At 37.9% G+C, this 25,002-nt stretch overlaps 1 protein-coding gene across 1 annotated transcript in view; it reads left to right on the forward strand.

Moving 5' to 3' along the window:
- Positions 1 to 360: 360 nt before the first annotated feature.
- Positions 361 to 25,002, forward strand: part of NCKAP1 (NCK-associated protein 1) — a 59,506-nt gene continuing 34,864 nt past the window's right edge. The window contains exons 1-8 of the mRNA XM_009866791.1: positions 361 to 435; positions 1,839 to 1,940; positions 10,630 to 10,647; positions 11,791 to 11,901; positions 22,537 to 22,629; positions 22,831 to 22,887; positions 23,854 to 23,996; positions 24,086 to 24,176. Of these exons, the coding sequence (XP_009865093.1) occupies positions 361 to 435; positions 1,839 to 1,940; positions 10,630 to 10,647; positions 11,791 to 11,901; positions 22,537 to 22,629; positions 22,831 to 22,887; positions 23,854 to 23,996; positions 24,086 to 24,176 (690 nt within the window). The remainder of the gene's footprint in view (positions 436 to 1,838; positions 1,941 to 10,629; positions 10,648 to 11,790; positions 11,902 to 22,536; positions 22,630 to 22,830; positions 22,888 to 23,853; positions 23,997 to 24,085; positions 24,177 to 25,002) is intronic.

Consider the following 25,002-nt stretch of genomic DNA (forward strand, 5'->3'; position numbering starts at 1 on the left):
TCAGCCCGGGCTTTCCCACGCCGAGTTGCGAAACCCGCCGCTACCGATGGGAAGGGGTTGGGGTAAAATTAGTAAGTTTAATTTCAATAAGTTCGAGGCGCGCCGTTGCTTAGCAGCTCCCGGCGTGAGATGGAGCAGATGTTTGAAGCTGTCGTGGGTGGCGGAACCGCTCCCCGCCTTCCCGACGGGAACCGCGGCGGTGTTCGCAGAGGTGAGGGGCTTCGGCCGTGCAGGACGCGGTGTTGACGGAAAGGATGGGTTACGCCTGTGTGCGTGGGTAATTGCTCTTCTGGAGGAAATCGCTGTGCTTTCCTATATGGAAGAACGTAGTGCAGGGCCGTCCCCTGCTCCCGGTGCTTCATGGATCCTTACCAGCTTAATTTTCCTGGTGTGCGGTACCTCATCGAATGTGTACGGCTGCTCAGGCTCCTTCCAGTAATGAGTATCAGTTGATTTTATTGCTTTGCCTTGAACATGGCTATTTCTGAGAGATTTTTCTTATTCCAAATAAAATGTTCGTTATTGCATTCGATCAACAAGCATAGCTTTGCAGGTTTAGCACGTTGAAATTCTGGTGCCACTTGCATAGTGAATTCTGCTGGGCTACACAGCAGCAGTAGTAGCGAGAGATCGAGAATTTTATGTGCTTACCTGATCACTGACTTCTGACTCCGGATTTCTGCCAGGAGTGATCCTGCCTGTCACATTGTTTTGCTCTTATGAGACACTTATACTCCAGAAGTAGTAGAGGCTGCTTGACTATACCAAGTGCAGTGTTGACATCAAGGTGGTGTTTCCAGGAAGAAAACCCAAGCGATTGAAGTACACAGTAGTCAGCGTTGATCCAAAGCAGTGCTGGCAATTGATGTACATGTGAGTGTTTCTGCAGGCCTTCACCGGCGTAAATAAATAAAGCATTCTAATTAAATTATTGCAAATTCTTATATATCTGAAATAGAAGTGAGCTTCCTCGTAGTTTGGTGTTTTCTACATTGCGAAATTGCTTCAGCTTAATACTTATAAAAATGTAATCACACTTGTAACACAAGACAGTGTTGGATTAGTGGATAGTTCCCTATTTATGGGGAAAAGTATTAAAATGGTCAAGTTATTTGTGTGTGCGCTTATTATGCTTTAAGAGAAATAGACCAGGAGAAAAACAGTGAGGGGAATTTTGCCTGAGCATGGCTGTGCTTTGCAGGGAGAAGGCAGGAAACCAGAAAAGGAAAAGTTAAACCTACTTGACATATAGCTATTCTTTAACCCGTGAGTGCAGACTCTGTTTTCATTGCCAGTGTTCTGATTTGGGGACATTTGTCAAGCTAAGCCGTCCAGTGCCTACAAGACACGTTTCTGCTGGCATGTGTAGATGGCAGAGTTCTGAGCACAGTTGCCCATATGGTGGTGGCTTCTGCCATTACTCTGTCAGTGAAGTGGTGCAAGTGGGGGTCTCGGCAGGGGAGCATCAGCAACAGAGGTGACACCAGTTTTTCCTGCAAATGCCACAAACCAAGTCCAAAATTGCATAGGGCTCACATGCAGAGAGAGAGGACTCATGGCCAAGCAGCTTCATTATTGCGTGACATGTATTTTTGCAAATTTGGAGGTGTCTAGACACAACTCTGTGTATTCATACAGTGATTTGTGGTTCAAGTAGTTGTTTTCTTAAGCTTCAGTCAGTACTGCTTGATGCTGATAACTGTCTGGCTCTGACAGTGAGCCCCAAAAGTCCCAATTTTGATTACTGTATTTTATTGTGGATCTCTTTTCAGCTCAGCCGCAGCATAGCTGGCTGCTTGGAACATTTTACTTTTTTTTTTTCTTCTCTCTGAAAACAGTTGATTCCAAAACTGCCGTTTAAGATTGCTGTCGCTTCCTCCACTGAAGATGATATCAAAACTCAAGTTACTAGAGATAACCACACAATATGTGGTATTGTGGTTAGAGGAAATGGTTAAGACTTTTTTTAGTAAGAGGAAGTGAGAGGTGAATTATTCGTAGCTGCCTTACAGATTGCTAGAGATCCTATCAAGGAAGTAGAGATTTTAAAGAATTAAGGATTTTTCTCAACTCTTAGACGCAAAACAGGAAAATTTTACTTCCCAAACGATTACAGAAGTTGTTAAATGCAATTAGAAACTTGATATTTATACTTCATCTTACTATATAAATTTCAATTTTGATGTCATTGTGCTTATTAGCTGGTAACTGTGTTGTTTCCTGCTTGCTGACCTTCTGTGCTGTTGTTTTCTTCTGAAATAAAAAGTGTGTTGTTTTTAAGATGGAGTATCTGAATGTATGCTCTTTTATTTTTGCCTCTGAGAGTGAGAGAGAAAATAGGAAAAGGGGAACTACTAAGGTAATAGTGGATGATGACACAAAACTCACATTTCATTTGCGTGGAGGTGGATTTTTTGTTGCTGGTGTTATTTTGAGGGATGACCCTTTGCTTGCTGCTTTTTGCTGTCTTTTGTGCTGAGAACAGTATTAGTCCCAAAGTTGGAAAATTTACCATTGTAGTTTCTCTCCTGGTTTGCTCCTTCTACTTTTTTAAGATCTTATCCTCAGTTATCCAAGGTAGCAATTGTATTATTGTTTTCCATATAACTCTTTTGTCATTATTTGCCTACAACTAAACCTCTTTAAATCAAAGGCAGCACGTGTTGGGTTGTTTGGTTTTTTTCTCCATATCATCCTGGCTCAGGTGAAGGCTGGAATTTGTGGTTACCTTCCAGAGCAGACCAAGACTGTGTTAGTAAGCTTTGTGTAATGCTGCCTGTGCTGTCAAATCAGTATTGTTCAAGAGTGATGGCAGAAAAGTAATCTTGTTTTCTGTGGACCTGTCTTTTGTTTGTTTATGAAGCCCCTGGATACTGGGAAGTATTTACAAAATGAGATTTCATCTTCAAATACCCAAAGTATACATTTAGCCAGGGCAAATCAGGAGAGTGATTTCGATGGATGTCAGAGTGGTGCTACTATCAACAGAACTGGTAGGGAGAAAAGTTAAAGTTTTGAATTATTTACAGTCTGTGTTATTCAAACATGATGAGTCTGTTATTTAGTATTAACTGCTTTGCTAGCAACATTCTGCACAGGTTTTTTTGTTTGCATGAAAAATTATTTTGTTAATGACATTTTAAGAAAAATTCTTTTGACTTTCACGATTCTCTTGGTTGTATAATATGTGAAAAATGAAAGTCTTACACCAATTCTTAGATATGAACTGCATAGCTAAACTGAAGTCGTAGATAAGGAACAAAATAAATATTTGCAGGGGCTTTAGCTGATATTATATTTACCATTCCAAAAAAAAAAAATGTGGTCCCAATTCTATGGTGAGCACCACGTAGCTTAGTATGCAGACCAATTTGACATCATTCAGAAGGTGATTAATTGCCAGTTAGGTCTTAAAAGACACAGTAGTGGGAATGTTGGTTTTTTTAGTTGTATTGAGGATGTTACTTTTTAGCCATTTTAAAGACTGAGTCCTTGTTTTCCCTTCTTGTTTTCTCTTCTGGAGCAGTTAGGGTACATACTCTCTTCAGAAGAGCAAGAGAAGGTGTATGCTGTGTCAAGTCTCCTCTGGTAAAGCGATGACAAGTTGACCAGATCAGCCAAGGCTGAATAGAGGTCAACTTTTACTTCACCAGCCTTTCATGCTACTTGTGAGATGGGGATGAAGCAAAAAATCCCCAAAACTCTGGAACTGGAGTGAAGAGGACTTGACAAAGTCTAAACATTGCAGGGGATGGTTGTAAAATCCAGTCAATTGATTAGTAGTACCAGTAGATAATGTTTTGCTCAGGCACTAGGGCGATTCTTCAGGAAACAGCAGGAGAGATTCTAGGTGACTAGCATAATATGGAGAAGTTTCCAATCCACAGAGCTCTGAAGTTTGGAAGGGTATAGGATGAGATCACCATTTTGACACTGAGCTCTGTGCTGGAGTGCAGAGCTCTGAGCTGAGAGGAAGAGCTTGTAAATAATCTAATTTTGAATTGTAAAATTGGTATTGGAAAGAACAGATGATGTCTTCATGTCATCAGGAAGTGTCTCAGGGTGGTGTAGTTTTGTTTCCAGTGCTTGATAGATGTCAGCAGTTCTTTAAAAGTTAAGATGACAGTGTATGTTTGTCTCTTTGTGATCTTGGAGGCTCAGAATACCGTCCTGCTGATAAGAAGAGGAGGAAGCACCAAACAAACTCAGTGATCGTAGTAAAAAAAATAATTAAATAAGAAACCTCCTTTGCTCAGGAAGCAAACACAAACTGATGGTACCATGTCACATTAATTTTCTTAAACTCAGAAAAGCAACTGAATATGTAAAGAAACAGTAAGACTGTCTAACACAAGATAAAAATATCCCATATCTTCTAAAATATACAGAGAGAAATCCAGGAGAATTTATCCTTTTGCATCAAGTGTAGATGCCCAGAATTATCTTGCATTACTTCTTTGTTTAGAAATACAGGTTACCTGCCCACCCTCCTTCCAAGGACTGTTCGTTTGCCCTGCCATATGTTTACACAAAACCAAATCCAGTTTTTGTTGCAAGAGATTTTTAAGATTGTCTGCAGAGGAGGTACACCTAAAAAGTCTTGAAAGTTCCCACTTTAGATTCAGAATAGACAGGGCATTCCCATTGCCTTGATTGCTTTTATTAAGATATTACTTTCTAAATTACATTAATTTAGGGAAGATTTTGTGACAGTGAATCTTTTTTCCTTTTTTTTTCCCCTTTGTGTTTCACCTGCCCCATATTTGATTAATAGAACCCAGTGCTTGCTTAAGCAGGTGCTACAAACCCAAGAGGACAATGTGAATTTATCACTGTACAGACAGTGTCAAACCAAATGTGTTTCTTTCACTGGCGGGGGTACAGGTCACTCTAGTATGGGCAGCTTAGTAGAGATTTTACACATTGACCGTAGCAAGGCTGCTGACGTTACCTCATCTGATTATTATCATGAACAATCTGAGGAAGTACAGTCTGGGTGAAATTTGAACGATGGAAGGTGATGAATAACCATATTAGGGAACTGTTAAGAAGATCTCTTTGTCAGATTGCGGTTCAAATGTTGGGACGTGCGTTACCTCTGCTTCCAGTCAACTCTTTGTATTAAGAACCTGGATGATGACTATAGTGTGCTTAATAAATTTGCAGGTAGGAGCTGGGAGAACCTACAGAAGTAATGAAGAACCTATTTGGAATTCAGTTTGAGTTTAACAAATTGTAGGTATGGTCTAAGAAGCTTGGAGGTGGCTGAGCGAGCGTGATTGGAAGCTATTTTGTGCTTAGTGAAATTTAAAATACGAAATGAAAAGTAATGAGAAAATAACCGGGAAAGGGTTAGGCATATGTCGGGGCAAATGTGAGCCAACTAAGTTACGCTGCAAAAAATCAGGAATGACAGGAGATTTCATGAATGTGTGAGCAAGGTGGTCTGAAAACAAAGGAAGTAATCCTTTGCCCTCTGTGGTGTGCATTGAGACTTGTGGAAACGTGTCTCATTCAGCACACTTTTCAAGAAAGATGTGGACAAAGTAGACGATGTCCAGAACAAAATAATAAGGCAGACCACTGATGCAGAAAAGTCACCCTTTAAGAAAATGGGAAGATGTTTTTTAAAGTAGATTAATAACTGATACAAAATTTTAAGTATTTAGGACTGCTGTGGAGAGGAGGAGGGTGGTTTAAGCCATTCAGCATGGCCACAGAGCCCAAAAAGGGATGGTTAAATTGTAGTGAAAAAAAAGTTCCTTCCGTTTAGATCTTAGAGGTTTCTAATGAAAAAAGACTGGGAATATTTCTAATTAAAAGACTGAGAATATTTTTGAATGTAGCCTGTTGGAGACCTGTAAGTGAAGATTTGGCAGACATCTCCCAGGGGTGACATAAATACAGTTGATCCTGCTTTGGAACAGGAAAGTAGGGGAGGCAATTTCACAAGGTCCTTTCTAGCCTTTTCTGATTTCATGTGAGTTTACATTTTAATGGGTTGGATCTCAGAGCAGAGATGCACTAGGATTTAAAAGTATGTAGTTCAGGCTTCAAGGGACACTTAAATAAGGAATAATGGTGTGAAAGACATCTTGCATAGCTCTAGAAAACATTGGACTGACTTGACACCTTTAATGGTAATTTTGAATTAATATGAAAGTGCACTATCTTTCAAACTTTTCAACCTTAGTGCATGAAAAGTGCAATAGCTGTTAAATTTATGGCAATTTTGAGCCATAATTTGGGTTTGTCCAAGGCCTTTAGAGGCCTTCTAAAAATTAGTTAGGAGACTTTCTTCTGATTCCAGATCCTGGTTGGATCACGGGAAATACACAGTTGTGGTTATTTCTATTAGCATAGTTTATATCTAAAAATAAAAGTTTACCTTTTGTATAAGTGTTGTTTATGTGACTTGCAAACATCAGTAATGTAATTTACTTGGTACAAGAGTACCTAAGTGATGCTGGTGTAGGACAGTTAAAATTTTAGTCATTATACGTATTAAACTGTAATAATTTGTTTATATGTGACCAACTAGTTCTTGTGTTGGCCTGCATGGCTGTTGGGAGGGTCAAGGCTTCATTCACAAGGTTTATCTGGGACCAGCCTGTTTAATAAACTTAAGCTTCCACAGAACCTAAAAATACAGCAGAGCTGTTGTGATAGACTTCATCAGAGATGTTAAGGCAAGTGTAGTTCAAAGCAGCTCTTTATTGATTAGTCACCTCACTCTCCTTCTCAGTTGTTCTGCTGTTTCACTTGGTAATCTCATTATTTTAAATGCATGACAGGAAGAATAAGCAATGTGTTTTATCTTGCATAAATCTGGAGTTAATGATGAACATGTCTTTCTGAATGTTCAAACTTAGAGATACATTTTAGGATGAAGTCTTTAATGTCCCCAGCTATTACAAGGGAAGAACAACAGTTCTACTGTGCACGCCTTTGCTGCGTGTCAAGAGAATGTACTGGAGTAAACTGTGTATGGTACAGGTACATACGGGAGCTTTTCCCATTTTTTTAACATGAGAAATCTTAGTGTATTTCCATTTACTAATGAAAGTTACTGACTCAGTGGCATATTTTTTGCTCTCATTGAAATTCTATCCATTTGCTCGTTAGATTTGTTGAACTTTTTAGTGCAGATTCATTTGTAAATGAAACTTGAAGGTAAGGTGATTTGTTGACTAAGCTTATTTCAGTATATGCTGTCACAGCCCAGTGGAACTGTGCTCAGCAGTGTTTTATCTCAAGTCTGCACTAACAATAAATCAAGTTCTCCTGAAGTAATAAAAACATGTTAAATTGCTGCAAAATATGACTAGTTTTATGATCATCTGCTTGATGTAGGAGGTTGAGGGAATGAAAATAGCAAATTATTTATTCAAATAGCCTTCAAATGGTTTTTCTTCTATTGGGATATAGCTCTGCTAATTATTTGGAATAAGTTGGGCTTAGCAACAGAAAGGAGGATATAAAAGGTATTTCCACAATCCAGTAACGTATTTAGGCATTTTTTTGTCATCCTACACCATGTAACTCAGGTAATACTTCACAGTGTTCTTACTCAAGGACATGTGGCAGGTTTACCTAAAAGGCGTGAGTGGAGTTCAGGTGTTCTAAAGGCAAGTGAGCATCCTGTGTCCTGTGCCGTGGCACTGACTTTTGACAGTGATTGCACCTGAGAATAAACTTCCCTTTATTCATGTCACATCAGCTGGGTATATGTAGTAATTTTGTTGATGGATGTGGTTTTGTTCTGCTCCAACATCCTCTGCCCTCAAATAGGAAGTAAAATGTGAAGCTTTCGATTTTTCCAGTGATGACTGTAAATATATCGGGGCAAGAAGTCTCTTTGCTGTATCTGTTGTTGGTATGTTCCAGGCCAAAGGCAATTGTACTGGGTTCTCTGTTCTTCAGAGACTGCTTATCTTAAATGAAGACCTTTAGCAGGTATTTGTTGTTGGATGTTTTCTTGTCAACTGCTTCTGAATGAATGCAACCTAGAAAGTGAAGCTATATAGTGTTCTTCATTTTCAAAGTGAAAATAGTATATAAGAACCCAGTAGCATCAAGTGAAAAGTAGAGTCTGAATTTTGTTTAATAGTTTAGTAATAATTTAGTTACCGAGATTATTAGGGTAGGTAGGAAAATGCTGCTTTAATTCAAAATGCATGCCATAGTGAAGCATCTCTAAACAGTGCGTGTAGTCTGATCTCTCTGAATTTTGACGACCTGTGCATATGATACCCAATGAGTATTCTGAATAATGAATCTCTTGGCTATAGAAATCATGTTGTTCTTGGTAGGAGTTGGAAGCACAGAATCAGATCAGGGAAAATATGTTCACTTAGTTAAGAGGATATCCTAGCAGGGTACCATTCTGAAGTGCTGTTAAGAGAAATGCTGTGTAACTTGATAGAAGCCCAGTGCCTGCGTCCTTTTTATTACTATTTTTCTTAAATTACTTAGATTAGTCTCTAACAGTAGCTTTGTATGATCTTCTTCAGCATAACTGCTTGACAGCTGTTTAGTAATGTACAAAGGAATTTAGAGATGACTACTGGGAGATTCTTTCAGAGTAATATTTCAGAGCTGAAGCGACTGGAATCCCAGAGCTTCAGAGCTGTATTCCATGAATGCTCCACTAGTAAGAACATTTTAAATTATTGATTTTTATTTTTTTTTTAGTGCTAGGAAAACTGTAGCCATTCTGTTGTGGTTTTTTTGATTGGTTGGTTAGTTTTTTTTGTTTCTTAAAAAGCTAAGAAATGAAGGAAGGTTAGTGTAGCTCACTTAGGAGGGAAAAAAGCCATCTGACACTGACTGAGAAAGGGCTACTGCATTTGGTTACTTCTCAAAATTCTATTTGGAAACTCCTCAGCTGTATATGGCAGTGATCCTTCCATGTGGTACCACACTGTTCCTGCCTATTACAGTGCTCAAAAGGGATTATGTTTTTATTGGTTGTTAGAACTGCTGAAAGTAAAAGCTACCTTTCTTATTTATATTCTGAGACCATTGTCTTCAATGTCTTTGTTCTTTCTACAGTGTAAATATGTGGTTTATGTGCCTTACCACACTTTAACACTTAATGTGAAAGTGCTGGCATTGGGGTTTGTATTTTCATTCTCTTAAGCTTTCTAGAGTGAACTGTAGTGAGCTTGAGCTTCATGGGTCTGTCTGCTGGTTTGAGAGAGGTTTAACATTCGTGAACTGTTCTACATGTGATGCTGGATGCAGGTAACAGTATGGATGAAAACTGTATTGATGCTATGACAGCCTCATAGATAAGGAGGAGCTGTGCTGCTGTGAAATACAGGAGAGGGATGTAAAAGGCAAACAGTGGGAAGGAGCAAAGTGCTCGCTCGCATATTCAGATATATTGTGGGGATTGCCAGTTGAACTAGCGATAGTGTTTGTCATCTCTGGGAATCAAGTTGCTGAAGCCAAGTGAGGATGTGCCTGTTAGTGTTTTCAGACGTCTGTTTCCGTGTGAGTGATCTGTGTGTAAGGGCTTGGGTAGAACATCACTGTTAGTAAACATTTCGGAGAGCAGATTTATAGCAGGAAAAACATCTTTTGCTGGGAATCTAGAAGTGTATATGGAAGTAGGGTTTGATTTCAGACTGAAAAAAATTAGGAAGTCAGCAGTGACAGATTTCTTGTCTCCTGGATAACGGTAACCATATCGGAATTTAACAAACCACGCATATATGTTGTCTATTCAGTTGTTGTCTTAGTTTGTAATCCTTCTTTTAGTAGAGAAAGATACAATATGTGGCAAGGACAGCACACTGAAATAATCTGATGCAGATTCAGACAAACCTATGACATCTAGTTTATTAATACTTCATAAGTTGGAAGCATGCATAGTTTAATTTTTTGATGCCTATTTACAGGATAGTTTTTATTTTTGAAATTGTGTAAGGACTTTAGAGTTTGTGCAGAATAGCTCTTCTGTGACACGTGTTGTTTGCTGCTGTCAGAATATTGAAGGAACTATTTATTTACTAACTGATGCTGTGGATGTTGCTGAATTTATTTTTGTTATAAATTTCTCTTATAGTATTACAGATATGATATTTTAACTAAATTTAGTATTTTTGTGGAAAAATCAGTGCATTTGAGACTTTTGGTATTAGAATAGTATGTTAGCATACATCATGATGGTCATGTACTGCTGGTAGGAGTTTTGGAACCTTAAAATAATGACTCTTTTGTGTTTTTTTTCTTGGCTACCGTTTCTTTTTCAGGTATGTAAAACTTCACTGAGTTTCTCTCCTTTTTTCCCCTGTAGTTGCATGTGATGTTTGTTAACTCCTTTTTTTTCCTCTCCCTACCTGAAATTAGTTTGGAAATACTGTTAGAAGTGACATGCCTCAATATATACACAGCACTTTGTGCAACAGTAAAATTCTGTTAAGAACATGTAAAGTTGTTTATGAGTATTAGAATAATCACTGTCTGGTAGAAAGTATATTGCCTAGAGTAACAGATGGTTGTAATGTTCTCTTGGATGTAGGTAATAGTGTATTAGTTCACTTAAATGTAACCTATTATAGAGTTGAAGAGTAATCTGTTCATATGTAATTTTTCTCTCTTTTTATTACACTGCTTTCCCAGCAAGGACAAGTTTGGAAGGTTTGCAAAGCTTTTCACCTTCCCTTTGCCCGCTTGCCCGCTTTCAGAATCAGTCTCATACTCCATGACTTCTGTCTCTACAGTCCACAACTTGGCCATATAAATCAATGTGGAAAAGTTTTAAAAACAAGCTGTCATTCGAGTTCACTATGTTGCGTAGGAACGCCTAGCATGTAATTTAGTTTTGCATGAGACACAAAACTCCTTTGCAAATCCCTATGAGGACTATAAAACTAAATGAATATTTGAGAGAAAATGCAATTTGAGCTCAAACTTTGTCATGTAAGTAATGCTGCTTTTAGTATGTTTCTCCAAACTAAATGGTATATAGCATGGCTTGCTAGTCAGAGTAGTTGAGAAGAAGTAGTGTGTCTGACAGCATGCACTGTAGCTGGCAAAAGAAAGATGCTTCATCAGTTGTTTGTCCACAGAAGCTGTTCTGGTGTGTCTGTGTAAGTTATTTAAGAGACCCAACACTTAGCTGCGACTTCTGTTCACATCAAAATTTAATGCAATTTTTTGATTGCTGCTTTTAAAGCATGGACTATACTACTGCAGGAGTAAAGAAAATGAGCAGAACTTGATTTCTTAACCTAAGGGTATAGGGCACTAGGCAAGTACTGGTGGTTTCATTGCGGGGTGGAAAATTCTCTTGCAGTTAACAATTTAAAGAAAAATTAAATGCAGGTTGGTGGTGGGGCTTTTAATTTTGTTTCACAAAGGATAGTTCAGTCATTTAATGTGCCTGGCACTGTCCTCCACAGATGATGACACGAATGAATTTTCTAACCGTTAACTCCAGATGAATACAACACTACCTCAAACCAGGAATAGCATTAAAAGGAAACCATTTTTTTTTCTCCTTCTTTTAGGATTGAGATTTTTCCCTCACTGCTGTTCTGCACTAACTGCTTTGATACTTCCATGCATCTTTTTCAGTAGAAGAGCATCTCTGTACTGTTTCCCATTGCATATTTCAGCTGTGACAGTCCCTGCACTTTGCCTTTCATTTTATCACCTGCTCACTAAAAACAAACAAACAAAAAAAGAATCTTTCTAGTTTGTCTTCAGATTTGCAACTGTCACTTAGCTTTAGATGGATGATTGTGGTTTTACTTCATTTTTTATTGTATTTTTTTATAGGCATGCGGTGACCCCAAAGCCAAACCATCCTATCTTATTGACAAAAACCTGGAATCTGCTGTCAAATTCATAGTCAGGAAGTTTCCAGCAGTAGAAACACGCAACAACAATGTAAGTAACCAAATTGCCATATAAGTATTCTTCTCAATATCCTTCAGCACTTGTTGCTCAAATCTGAGCTTTTATGTATTCTTACAAAGCATCTGATGTTCCAATTGCACTTGATTCCTTCAAATGTCTGATCGGATACTTTAGAAAGATCCATCTCCAAAGAAAGAATATTACGCTGCAGTTCTGGATTGGTTTTGCTAGGGTAGGATAGTTGCGGGTTTCTTTTTGCCTGCTCTCTTCTGTTCCATTTCAAAGACTTGTCAATGGGAAGTAAGACTCGAAAAACTCGTGGCTGACTTTGGTAGTGGGAGTTCTTGGTGACCAGGCTGACTGCAGAAGATGGAGGTTGCATAACTTCGTGGTGAGACCTGACCAGCAGATTAATAAACGGCACCTGACTGCAAAGTTGGAGAATGTGTTTGTACTTTGTAGGCGCTCTTAGCTTACAGGTGCCCTTGCCTGTTGGGGTCAGTCTCAGGGGGAGAACAAAGAATGCTTTAGTACGTAAGGAGAAACCTTGTCAGGTACAAAAATATGGAAATATAGTAATTTCCTCTTCAGGTGTAGTGAGTTCAGTTGCGGTAGGAAATTATTTTTCAACCTTCTGAGTGATCCAGTATTGCTGGATTTGACTTTGAAGCCTTTTAGAAAAATTAAGATTATTGGATTGGAAGTCAAGGGAAATATTTTTGTTTTACCTGCTTATATTTCTTTCTGAAGGTAGTAAGTGGAAGTAAATGTTGAGTTTGCATGGTCCCTGTGTGCAACTACTTGCATGTGTGCTTGAGAGGTTTGGGCTTGCTTTAAGCATTCAGGTTTCTGCAGAATGGTTCTGATAAAAGCAGTGAGAATAATTAGTGTCTTTGCAGTGCCATCTAGAATTTCTATATAATGTCTGCAGTAATACTAATGAAAAAAAGATGAGAAAACCTTGCCCGTATGGAGGAAACAATTTCACTAACAATGTGCTTTCTCGTTTTAAAACTTGTACGTGTTTCATGCTAATATTGCTCATCTTTGCATAGAATTTGTGTTAGTAACAAATATGGCAAATTGCTTATTAAATTTATGTAAAAATAGTAAACGCTTTAAACCACATTTGGTAAATGCTTCTGTATTCTCTAAATTTCAATGGTAGATCTGGTGTTAAAAGTAAAAAAATAGGTATGTGGAATTTGCTTAATGCCTTTGCATGTGTGCTCTATATGTCTTTGGGTTGTTGACTGTGAATTTGGAGCTTAACTAATGACAGATATTTAAGGATTTGGTTCTGTGAAGTTTATGGAAGGAGATCAAAGCTAACTTGATGTATTTTGACAATTGCCGTTTCTAAAATAGGACACACTCATAATGTTTTGTCATTGCCTTGTGTTTATTTACCATGAGCCAGCCAGGCCTGTGTTTATTAAGCACAGTTATCAAAATCCTACCCTCTTTATGTATGAGCACAGTTTAAAGTAGGGGGTTTGAGTTTTAGCGATAGACAGCTGGGATTTCCCTCCCTGCGGGCAGAGCTGATGGCAGTTTGCTTGTCTTAAGTTATTTACAACACTCCACAGGAACACAACTGTGTCTCCCAAAATAAACCTTTGCCTGTGACAGATACCTCATGAGACAAAAGCCGTGTCCTGTGTGGAGAAAGTTCTAATTAGGTGTAAGCTAAATTTTTGTTTGTAAACCTAAGCTTCTAAAAGTCATAAGCATCTAGCTCCTGGTCAGCAAGGTGTTGCCCTCCTTGCTCTTCCTTTGTGTCTCCCTGGTCCTGTTGGCCAACAGCGAGCTCACCATATGTTAGGGGGGCACACCAGTGAGTCCCTTCAGTAGGGAAATGGATGTTCGGAGATTTAAAAGGGCAAGAAGCTTGTTAGAACAGAGATGCATCAATTGATGACATATTGTGAATTATTATTGCAGGGAAGTAGTTGAGAAATCCTAACCTCTTTGCTGTGGAGACTCCAGGACAATCTTTCAGGGAGGGATTTTGGGATTTCGTACATTCGACTGCAGCTGTCACCATTGCTTAGCCTCGTGCATCTGTGCAGTTAGTGGTATCTATTGACATGTCAATGGGTGATGTTGCCAAACAAGCTTGCATCCAGCTAGACAACAGGTAGCATGTATTCTTTTGACCTATTTTTTGGTGTTAGTTTGTTTTTCCTTGTGTACTATAGTTTACAGTGTTTTGTATCTCAGAGGTGAACAACACATTTTATTGAATAATGTGAGCAGTGTCTGCTGTAACCAAATGATCTTGAAAAGCCTACATTTTTATTCTTTTGAAACAAGTGTTATGTTTGCTGTTGAGAGGTTTTCATCCTTATTCACAAAAAGTACAGCTCATGGTTCTGCCTCCTTCAGTGTTTTTGACATGCTGGATCAGACTACAGCAATGTCTAGCAATTGCTGATTTTCAATATTTTGCCAAGATTGAAAGTTTATGAGCAGTTCAAACAACAAAGTGCCTGGTGATTCCTTGCTGACCAGGCTGAAAAAGAAAACAGAGGAGTTCATCTTCCAAATAATCGATTATATATCCAGACCTCATCAGTTCATAACTCACTCTCTCCTGTTTTCTGAGGGCAGACTGTGTGATCTCTTACACTTGCCCTTTCTTCTCCAGTCACCATCATGAGCAATAAAACCTCGAAAATGTGCAGTTTGAAGCCTGAGCTCTTAAATCAGCTGTTAATGAGGTTGGCAAGCAGTGTAGTAGTGTTGCTTAACAGCGTATGAAATAAGCTGCAAAGGAGGGAGTGTATGTAAAGAAAACATTGAAGGATTGATGAAGTGAGAAACAAACATTTTAGAATCCTATTTGGAAAGGAAACTATGTAATAATGAAAAGTATCTATCTTCTGTGTCTGGGAAACCTTAGTGTTTATTTTAAATTGATTAATGCTTTGTTTTGAAAAAGCCTTCTAAACTGGAGAACCCATCCAAAAAGCTTTATAGCACCATCATTCTTGGTTAGACCAGTGATCTGATTGTGCTAGTGTTAACTCAGGGTAACATTTATTTTTACTGAATTTCCTTGACTAGCTTCAGAAGAAAAGTTCCAAAGTAAGTGATGCAGCAGCAGCCTCATTTTTCTGAAGGTTTTTCAGACCTCATCCTCTTGTAAGATATACAGACAAGATTCTCAATGCAGAGAAATTGAAAGAGAACATACTAAACTCCAAGAAATTGTAGCAGGGCCTAAATATTACTCTCTTCTCAGTCAGTACTAACATTTAATACCATTGTAAAACAAGAATAAAATAATTCACAATGAGGAACTGGAGATGCAGGGAGAAAATACGTGGGCTTTCTGTAGATTGTGGGTAGGGTCTGAGAAAATCTGCTGCCTACACAGGTCAAACTCTGTGTCTTTGTGTGGTGAAGCCGACCTTCCTTCTGCCTTCCAAAACACCGCATATGGGAAGTAGTGAGAAAGTCTGCCTTCTTTCTTGAACATATGTTTTTTCTTTTACTAAGATTACTCCTCAACAATTTCCCCGTAGAAACATTTCCTGTATTTTTAAACGTCTCCTGGAGAAGTTGAGGCTTAGTCATTGCCGAGCAGTAAGCAGACCCGTGAAACATCACTCAGAAGTTTGTGTTTGGTTAGTGGGAGACACGTCCATGTTTTCCAGATACTGCTACCCTTGATCTTTTAGTAGCTGTCTTCCCCGTATCATTCATATCAATTCCGTTGTGTTTTGTGTTGATGACGCACAGAATTTCTTAGGAGATAGTATTTTGAGGGTTCATTTGCCTGATTTAACTATAATAATTTTCTGCTGTGTTTCTATCGGTGGGGCCTGAAGTAAGATTGTATGAGAGCAGAGTACAAGCAGTGCAAGCATTTCCAGCCGCCCTGGGTTAGGACCTGTGGGTATGGATTACTTCATTTTACATTTTATTTACTTTTTTGTGGGTATGTTGGCTTTTTTCTTTTAGATCCCGGTATGTATGTTTGGTCCGCTCACTGTGTCTTTCCCAGTTTCACTTCACAGTGAGCTGGTTGCCTCGGGAATTAGCTGGACGTGGGAGAGGTGTTTTGGGCACAGAGTGACTGGACCTTCTTGGTCAAAGCTTATTAGAAGACATCAGTGTATGCTTTTATTATATGCTTCTTCTATCATGAAATTATTGAAATGTGCACTTTAAACATAGTTCATTTTTAATTTGTGATAGGTACTTCTAAAAAGTAGTCTTTTTCAAAACAAAGGAATAAAGCAATTATTTGCTTTTTGAAGTCTTTTTGGCCTCGCGAAGCGTACAGTGCCTAAAGGAAAATGCCTTTTGTTTGCTTGTTTCTGTTGAAGCTTTTAGTATTGTAATTTGCTAGTGAAGGTGATTTAGAAATTCTCTTTCGAGGAAAAATAACTTGGGAGGTTGCAGCCAAGATGCTTCATGTAATTAATTTTTGAGGAAATGATATGATAATTAACATCTGTAGCAACTGGCTTCTTAAGAGCGACTTAAATCCTCAAATTCAGTACACTCAGATTTTTTTCTCCAGCCTTCTAGAGTGCTAGATCTTTTGTATGGGAGACTTGATTTTTCAGATAACTTGCGGCTTTCTTAAACAATAAAAACCCATCTCCCCATATTTCACCATAAAACTAACTGGTCTCCTGGCCATGAAGACTAAAATCCTTTCCAGGTAAGAGGATGCCGTGCTTTTCTTGCATGGCTGTGCCTGTTTGACTCTGCTGCTGCTCGAAGAGCTTACAGTGCTGAGGGGACCACAAATGCAACTGATCTTCCAAAAGCCACCAAGGCAGTAATTCTGTTTATGGGAGATCCCACTGCATGAGTCACTGTTCAGCCTCTGTTCAGCTTTGTACGAACAGTTGAGATTTCTTAAGCTTGAAAATAGGATGTACTAGTGATAGTTTATTTCAGATGAAACTGCAAAATACCTGCAAAAATAGCATTTTATTTACTATTTAATTTACTGAATTGAAATTGTTCTGCTAATGCCTTGCTTGCGTACAGCGAGACCTCCTGTTTTGATTTTGTATGCAGCAGCATGTCTAGTAGCTTCAGTTGTAACCTGCAAAAGACTGCCTTCATGACTTAAAATTACTTGTGCTGTAATCAGAGAATAGTGTGGAAAATTTTTCAGCCTAAGAGTCGTTTCATAGCAATTCCACAAGGTAATGTGAAATCCTGAAATCTCTTAAAAATGTTTTACCGAACAGAATTGTTGTAATGTAACTTGTCAGTGATGTCAGCAGTGATGTTTATATTCATGGCATAACTCTTGACTGTGCATGATTTTGAGGTGGTTTAACATCTGAATACATTTTAATTTTTATTGTTATTTGTAATAAATTACTGAGTACATAGCTGTAAGTCGCATCAGTCCATGTGAGTTGCTTGCCAAGGTAAACCAAACTAGTCATGTGCTTGCCTAATAGTGTATGCAATACCTGCAGAGAAGTGAATGTGTGTAATCCTTAACCTGTTTGCTTCATCTATGAAAACTTGCCTTTGATTTGGTGATTGACAGCTCAAGAGCTTGGCCATTAATAAACAGAAACAAAAAACCCCATCATTAATACCCAAACAATATTTTAGTTAAGCAGCATCGCTTACTGAGATGGCATTCTGAAATCAGTTTTCTTGCATTTTAAATGGTTGTTTAATTATTTCATGGCACAAATGCAAGTATACAGGCAGCTAGAGATACACGTTCAAAACATTTTTGTCTACACAACAGCATAAACTGTAAAAAGATGCCTCATAGATGTCAAGGTATTTGGCCAAAGCTTCCATTATACAATAATATGTAATGAGCTTAATGTAGGAATTGCTGTATGAATTTATAGAGGAAAGATAGAGAGTGGGGAAACTGTTCCTCATGACTGACGGGTAGATCAGTTTTTAAGGAGGAGCTCCACTACTCTAGCTGTCTGCTGTTACTAATGATGTGATCAACCCTGGGGACAGTGACGGGAGGGTTGAAGGGTCATGAGTGGCTATTTCTTTTTCAGAAGAGTTCAGTTAGTGCTGGAAGCTTGAAAACAAACCACAAGTGGATCTTGCAGTAGAAATACATTAGTTAGTAAAACTGTTAAATATTCTATTACATCTTTTTATATGTCACAGATCACTTCAGAGGCTGCTTTAATTGGAAATAAGAAAACCAAGGACACATCCATCATTCTGCAATTGGTTTAGAGAATTTTAAAACTCATTCTCCATTTGATTAGATCCTTCTGTCTCTCCCTGCTGTTCTGCTATGGATTTTGTAGACACAGAACTTTGTTCAATGAGTTAAATTTTTGAAATCTTCATCTAAAGACTCTGCAGGTACAATAAATGACAGTGAAAATAGTGACAGTGGTTATTTGCCCCAGAAATTAACAGTCCAAATTTGCAATAACTGCTGTTGGGGGCTTATATTCCAGCTAGTAAGATTAAGTTGATGATATTTTCTCCTAGAACATTGTAGTATCTGTGGTGTTTGTTTGTAGAAAAAAAATGCAAGTCTTTAATGATCATACTTGCAGGAAAAATGTCACACTGATATCAGGAGAAAAATCTACCATTTATTCTTGGGTCATGAAATATAACATTTATTCACATAATACTGCAACCAGTCAAATAGGTATGATAAAATAGTTACAGAACTACTGTTACCCTCTGTTTTTCCACACATAAAACTCTCTAAACAGCCTTTTCTAGCTGTCTCATAGTTTTCCTTTGTCTTCATACTAAATTTGTGTTTATTTACATTGTTAATATGCCTACATCTGTGTCATTACTTTCTTGTATCTGAGCTGTTGTGTTCATGTAAACTTTAAGTGAGGCTGTCTTGCACTTTCTGATTTATTTTTTGATTCTTTTAATGTGCTTCTTTTAATGTACTTTTCGCTGTGTTCATCATCAGTTGTGTAAAGATTTTGGGGATTGAATATGAAGAAGGAAAGGCACAAAACTTGATTCAGTTCAGTTCCTTGTAGATAAGGTATTTGAAAAAATTGTCAGCTACACTCTCTGGTATTTAAAATCCATATTCATAAGTAATATTAATATTCATAAATTGTACAGGGAAATGTTTGCGGTATTTTGTTAATAGACAAATTATTTTAGATAAATTACTTGAAATTTCTTTGATCTTGCTGTGTTACACTAAAATTTCTACAGCTCTTCATATGTCTTAAATCTAGTTCACCTTGTTCTACAAAAATACTGTTGCCCTTGTTGGTATAATTTGTACTTCAAATTCCTTAAGAATAAGTTTCTACACTGGTAGGGTTCTCAAAGACTGGAACAGGCTGCCCAGGGAAGGGGTTGAATCGCCATCCTTGGATGTGTTTAAAAGCTGTCTAGGTATGGTGCTCTGGGACAGGGTTTAGAAGTGGGCCTAGTAGGGTTAGATAAAGTTGGACTTGATGATCTTCAAGGTCATTTCCAACTGTAGTGATTCAATGGTTCTAAATAAAATATGTCTAACCAATAGACAGGCATGGTTAGCTATAGTGAAAATAATCTTTTGATGCCAGCAATGTTTTAAGAGTTGTTTCTTCAGTTTATCCTATTTTAAAACTTCTGTTGAATATTGAAAACAGAAATGTTTGCTGATAAATTAAATTGCAGGCTAAGGAAGAAAGCCTCAAAGCAGATATGAAATGATACAGCACTAGCTATTTCTAAACAACTGTTAGGAAATTAGTAATGGAAAGTTTTGTTGCAGTGGGTGTGGAAAGAGCTACACCCACATTCCTGAGTGATAAAAATACAAATAAACACCCCAGACCGTACGTGCTGTAAGCTCTACTTTAAATATTCCTGATCAGGCTATGCCGTTGGAATTGAACTGTTTGCACCATATTGGCTTAACCAATCTATCAGCTGTATTCACTGTTTACTTTGGTAATAGTATTTTAAATAAGTACTGACACCTTCTGAGCTCAAAGAATGATCACCATAACTGTGTACAAAAGTTTTAGCATCATTTACATATAAATACTTCTCAGAATGCAAGTAACTAGTTAACAGTGCACAGCAGTGATTCCTTAGTTCCTGGCCAAGTGTAGCGAATACCTCCCTACAGTCTCTTATTTAAGGTACAGCTTGACAAAATTTCTGAAACAAAGATTCTTTTTCTTTTTGTTGCAAGCTCAGTTCCCGGCACCATCTCACTTCTTGCTATATCTCCCCACTTGGTGTATTATGGCCCAGATGCGTTTTGGCTTTGCACTTGTGTCCTCCTGAAGTGGACACTCAGTTGGCATTTGTTGTACCAAACCTAGGTGTAGAGTACAACAACCTATGCTCTTGATAGTCTCCCTTAGCATTGCTCTTTACTTAGTGTGAGTTGGGACTGCGATAGGAAAAAGTTCTTAAAGTGTGTGTGCAGTTGTAATGAAAGTTTTGGTTTTGTCTTTCTGCACCTAGAATTACTCTTGTTTCTGAATGGTAGCTTATAGTCTGTCCCGAAAAATCATGCAAAAACTACCAATTCATCCAGTTCACACTTGTATTAGCTTAGGGGGCCGGTTAGCTCAGTGGTTTGAGCACGGTGCTGACAATAATGACAACACCAAGGTCGCGGGTTCGATTCCCGCTCGGTCCCCATGTGTTGCCTGGTCTAGTCGAGAGGTGGCGTCCCTGCCCATGACAGGGAGGTTGGGCTAGATGATCTCTAAGGTCCCTTCCGGCCTAGGCCATTCTATGCCTAGCTGCACAGAAATTCACACTTGTATTAACTGCACAGAAACAAACCCTTAGTCTGCTTGTTGTTTTTTTTTAAAAAAAATTTGCGATAAATAGCTTAAATGACAGGGTCAGGATGAAGCATCTTAGGTGATGAATGCTCACCGTATAAGAACTGTTGACTGATGAAGCAACCCTGAAAGTCCAGAGGTCCCGAGCATGGATACAAATGAGCCCAAAGTTGTTCTGGAGCTGAGCAGACCCGCAGGAGCTCCCAACTCCGTGCGTGGTGCTGCCGGCTGCTTCGTTCTCTGAGCACAAGGCAGTGACACTGGGAAAGGCAGTAACAAATTCATACTGGGGAGCAAAATACAGTTCATAGGACTTAGGTTTGAAAACAGATTTTTGTACAGCGGTAGTTTAAATGCAAATAACGTATTTCCTACTGCATGAGATTATCAGGAGAAGTTACAAAATAAAGATGTGTGCTTGCACCCATTTTTCATTTTAATCCCAGCTGATGACTGTGTGGAAGAAACTTAATATTAGATAGGGCAGACATTCAAAGTCAGGCCTTCAAAGTTAAATCCTTCACACTGGTTTAAGAGTAGGCAGGAGTATTTTATAATGTAGCCATTCCGGTTTGCTCAACTCTGCATATGTCTGTCTTCCTTGGCTATAATGGAAATCTTACTGCTCAAGGCTTATAAAAATCATAATCGCCTCTAAAAATTCTGAGGAAGGAAGCACAAGCTATCTTATGTATGATATGCACTAATGGTCCAGGTGGTCCGTTTTCTGAATTTTAGTGCTTTACATTGAACTGGGAACACAGATCACAACTTTTATAAAGAAAGGGAGATGAAGTGTATTCACTTGTAACCCCTCATGAAAATAAGCTAACAAATTTGAAACAATTTATTTAATCTTTCTTACAATTGATTGCTCTTGCTGGGAAGAAAATCCTATTTAACTTGATCAGTCTTTAATTTAAAATCTTGCAGCTTTGGAGGGCACTTTTTCATACAACTGCTGTAATTCATTTCAGTTCATATATTGGGGGAAACCTAATTCATAGCTGGATATTGCAAGTTAAATAATTAGATTCTCACAGTGCCGTGAGACTGTAACGCATAGAAAAACAGAATGACTGTTCACTAACAGCTGCTTTTTTATGTCTTCCTGATTGTAATTGTTGTAAGTGATCTGTCTGATTCGTCCAGAAAAAAATTGAAAAATATGGAAATTAAATAATAAATCATCTGTATGCAGATTAAATAATAAATCATTGTCTGTTAAAAAGAAAAAATCCATGTGAACTATTTTATGCGTTTGTATTCACATTTGCCTCTTCCATTTTATCCACCAGTGTCTAATGCCAGTGTTTTGCTTCTTTTTCTGTTTCTTTATTTTGTTGCTTTTGTTTGAATGTATTATTGTGTTTATATGGAACTGGTCAAAGAACCGTTACTGTATTTTATGTTTGTATCTACATTTTATTTTGCATGCTTAACGTGGCTTTGCCTGGATATTCTTTTTGGTAAGTTCAGAATTTAAAAGCATAATGTTTTTCTGTAGTAAAGTTTGTAACCTGCCACCTTCTCTTCTCCCACCTCAAGTAATGTCATTACTTTTTTTTTTTTGTCATACTGATTTGTGCTCATGTACTGTTCGGCTTTTGCTAATTATACACATGATAACACTGTTTTCCTACCTACCCATATTCATCTCTAGCTGAGCTAAACAATACAACTTCGGTACTAATGTGTACTAATTTGACTTTTATCTTCAAAGTGTAGTTGGCGGCTGTTAAAATCTTCTGTTCTGAGAACTCTGTGTGTATTTGAGACACACAGAACCTCAGTCTTAGAAAAGGCTTCTTTGCATAGCCTGGTGGTTACTCTGCACTTCACAGGTATTATTTTCCAGCAGTCTTCTCAAGATCTTTTAAGAACAGCATGCATGTCTATGTTTCCCTTTTAGCAACAGCTTGCTCAGCTCCAGAAAGAAAAATCGGAGATTCTGAAGAACTTGGCATTATACTACTTCACGTTTGTTGATGTTATGGAATTTAAGGTGAGGTATTACAAATATGTCTGTTGTTCTGTCACATCATGTTTCTGTCTTTTTATTTATGAAGCAACGCTGTATAATGAAATAGCTGAACTTGTATCTCTGTTCTTAAAAAAAAGAAAAAAAATCAGTCTCCATAACTCAGTGTAGTAAAGTGATTTACATTGCTCTTTTTAAACTAAAGCTGTTCCTTTGTTTTTAAAGGACCATGTTTGTGAGCTGCTGAACACTATTGATGTTTGCCAAGTCTTCTTTGACATTGTAAGTTTCTGGGTTTAAACTTAAAAATGTTTCTACTCAAAGTCCATTGTGGAAAATTAGAAGGACTTGTTTTTGTTAGCCTGAAGAAATGACATCTCTAGTTACAAGTGCAAGAGAAATAAAGCTACTGTAATCTTCAGGTCTCTAATTTTTATAATAGCTTGATGTTGGAGGATAGACCTTTTTAAACAGGTTACTTAGGGACAGTGGTAGCAATGTTGTCTGATACAGATCAGTCTGAAATTTTTGCTTTATTGCACCTGCAAGTTAATTCTTAGGGTTTACTGTCATCTGTATCCTTATGCCATTGAGACTCACAGGACAAGAATATTACTGGTGTCCACCTAAGCTATGTGAGGAAGTCACTTCTGGTGTGGCTAAGCCAAGTACAAAACCAGCTAAAAGTTATATTAAAAAGAACAGAACATTAAACCCCAAAACCCACAACCAAACACACACATAAAAAAAAACCCACAAGAAAACTTCAACACCTTTTCCTTTTGGTTTCAGCTTGCTTTCTTAATGTTCAGAATGTCACCTTGCTAGCGTTAGTCATTAGTCTAAATTTGGCTGCCTTGGGTTATTCGGTATATATGCTATGGGATGACGTCACCAGGCCGGTGGGATATGTGCTAGCTTTTTACATTACAGAGTCTTACCAAAATATAGTTCGTAAGCAAGGCACTTGCTGACTGCTTAGTAATATCCAAGAAAACTTTTCCTGTCTGTCACTTAAGCCTGGAAAGATTGACGTGCATGCTTGCTTTCCAGATTGCAAACAGTTCTGGGGATTCAAGTGAATAAAATAGGATGATACATAGTCTGTATGCAACCAGAACAAAAGCTTTCTTGAAGACAGTCCACTTTAAATAAAAAAATGCTGAAGATTTGTGGAAAGGTAGCGGAAAAGTTTTATGTTTGTTCCTAAAAGTTTTAGAACTATAATTTACTGTTTTTTATCTCTAGACTGTAAACTTTGATTTAACAAAGAACTACCTAGATTTGATTATAACCTACACAACTCTAATGATCCTGCTGTCTCGAATTGAAGAAAGGAAGGCTATCATTGGATTGTATAACTATGCCCATGAAATGACACATGGAGCAAGGTAAAAATCTGTTGTATAAACAAATGTATGTAATAACAATAATGATAGTAACAGCTACACCTGAGTGAATTGTTTGTTGTTGCTTCTAGTGACAGAGAATATCCACGCCTTGGCCAGATGATTGTGGATTATGAAAATCCTTTAAAGAAAATGATGGAGGAATTTGTACCTCACAGTAAGGTGTGTAACTACTTTTCACAGGCATATAGTAACCTCAGCTGAGAGAAGCAAAGATAAAAAAAGTAAATATGCAAGAGTTTGTTGTGTCAAAGGCCATTAGGTTTAAATTTTACAGGATATCTGGGGCTGGGGGTTGCTTTACGTGAAGTAACAGAACCTGTAGAGATAGAGAAATGCTAAGACCCATTGGTAAGGTTCTGTTTTATTCACTAAGGATTAGAAATTGATAAAAAAATCAGTTGTGGTCATCTTAAGAATATCTACATCTATGTTCTGTTTTGGTTTGTAGCTTGAAATTAAGGAGATTCCTAATGTTTCTGGGAAACTCTTTTTTTTATTTTTATTTTTCTGGTTTACCATCCTAGATGAATGTGTGTTTCTATTTTGTAACCTGAGGGTTTTTGCTTTGGATTATCCTGAATCTGGAGATCCTGGAGATCACCACTGCCTCATTAATAACAGCTCCTCTACTCAAAAGCTGACATTGTGTACCCTGCTCAGCTGACTTCACTAAGTTAAATGAACACAATTCCTTGAGCCTTTTCTCTACAACGTGCTTCCATAGCTGGTTGTGCTGCAGTGCTCTGATGATTTATCTAGGCTGTATTTTCATATGAGTATACCTTGGAAAAATGACAGAAGCCTGGCCAAAGTCAATGTATGTCACTTCCCATTTGTCACCTAGCCTTGCTAGTCTGTCAAAGGAAACTAGATTTGTTTGAATAGTACCGACCATTCTTTATAAAGGTGCTGTTTTCTAGGTGATTGCGAATTGATTGCCTAACAACTTATTTTGGAATCTTTGGCAGTTTAACTTAAATACTAA

Source organism: Apaloderma vittatum, unplaced genomic scaffold, assembly GCF_000703405.1.
Source record: "Apaloderma vittatum isolate BGI_N311 unplaced genomic scaffold, ASM70340v1 scaffold23793, whole genome shotgun sequence".
Taxonomy (NCBI): domain Eukaryota; kingdom Metazoa; phylum Chordata; class Aves; order Trogoniformes; family Trogonidae; genus Apaloderma; species Apaloderma vittatum.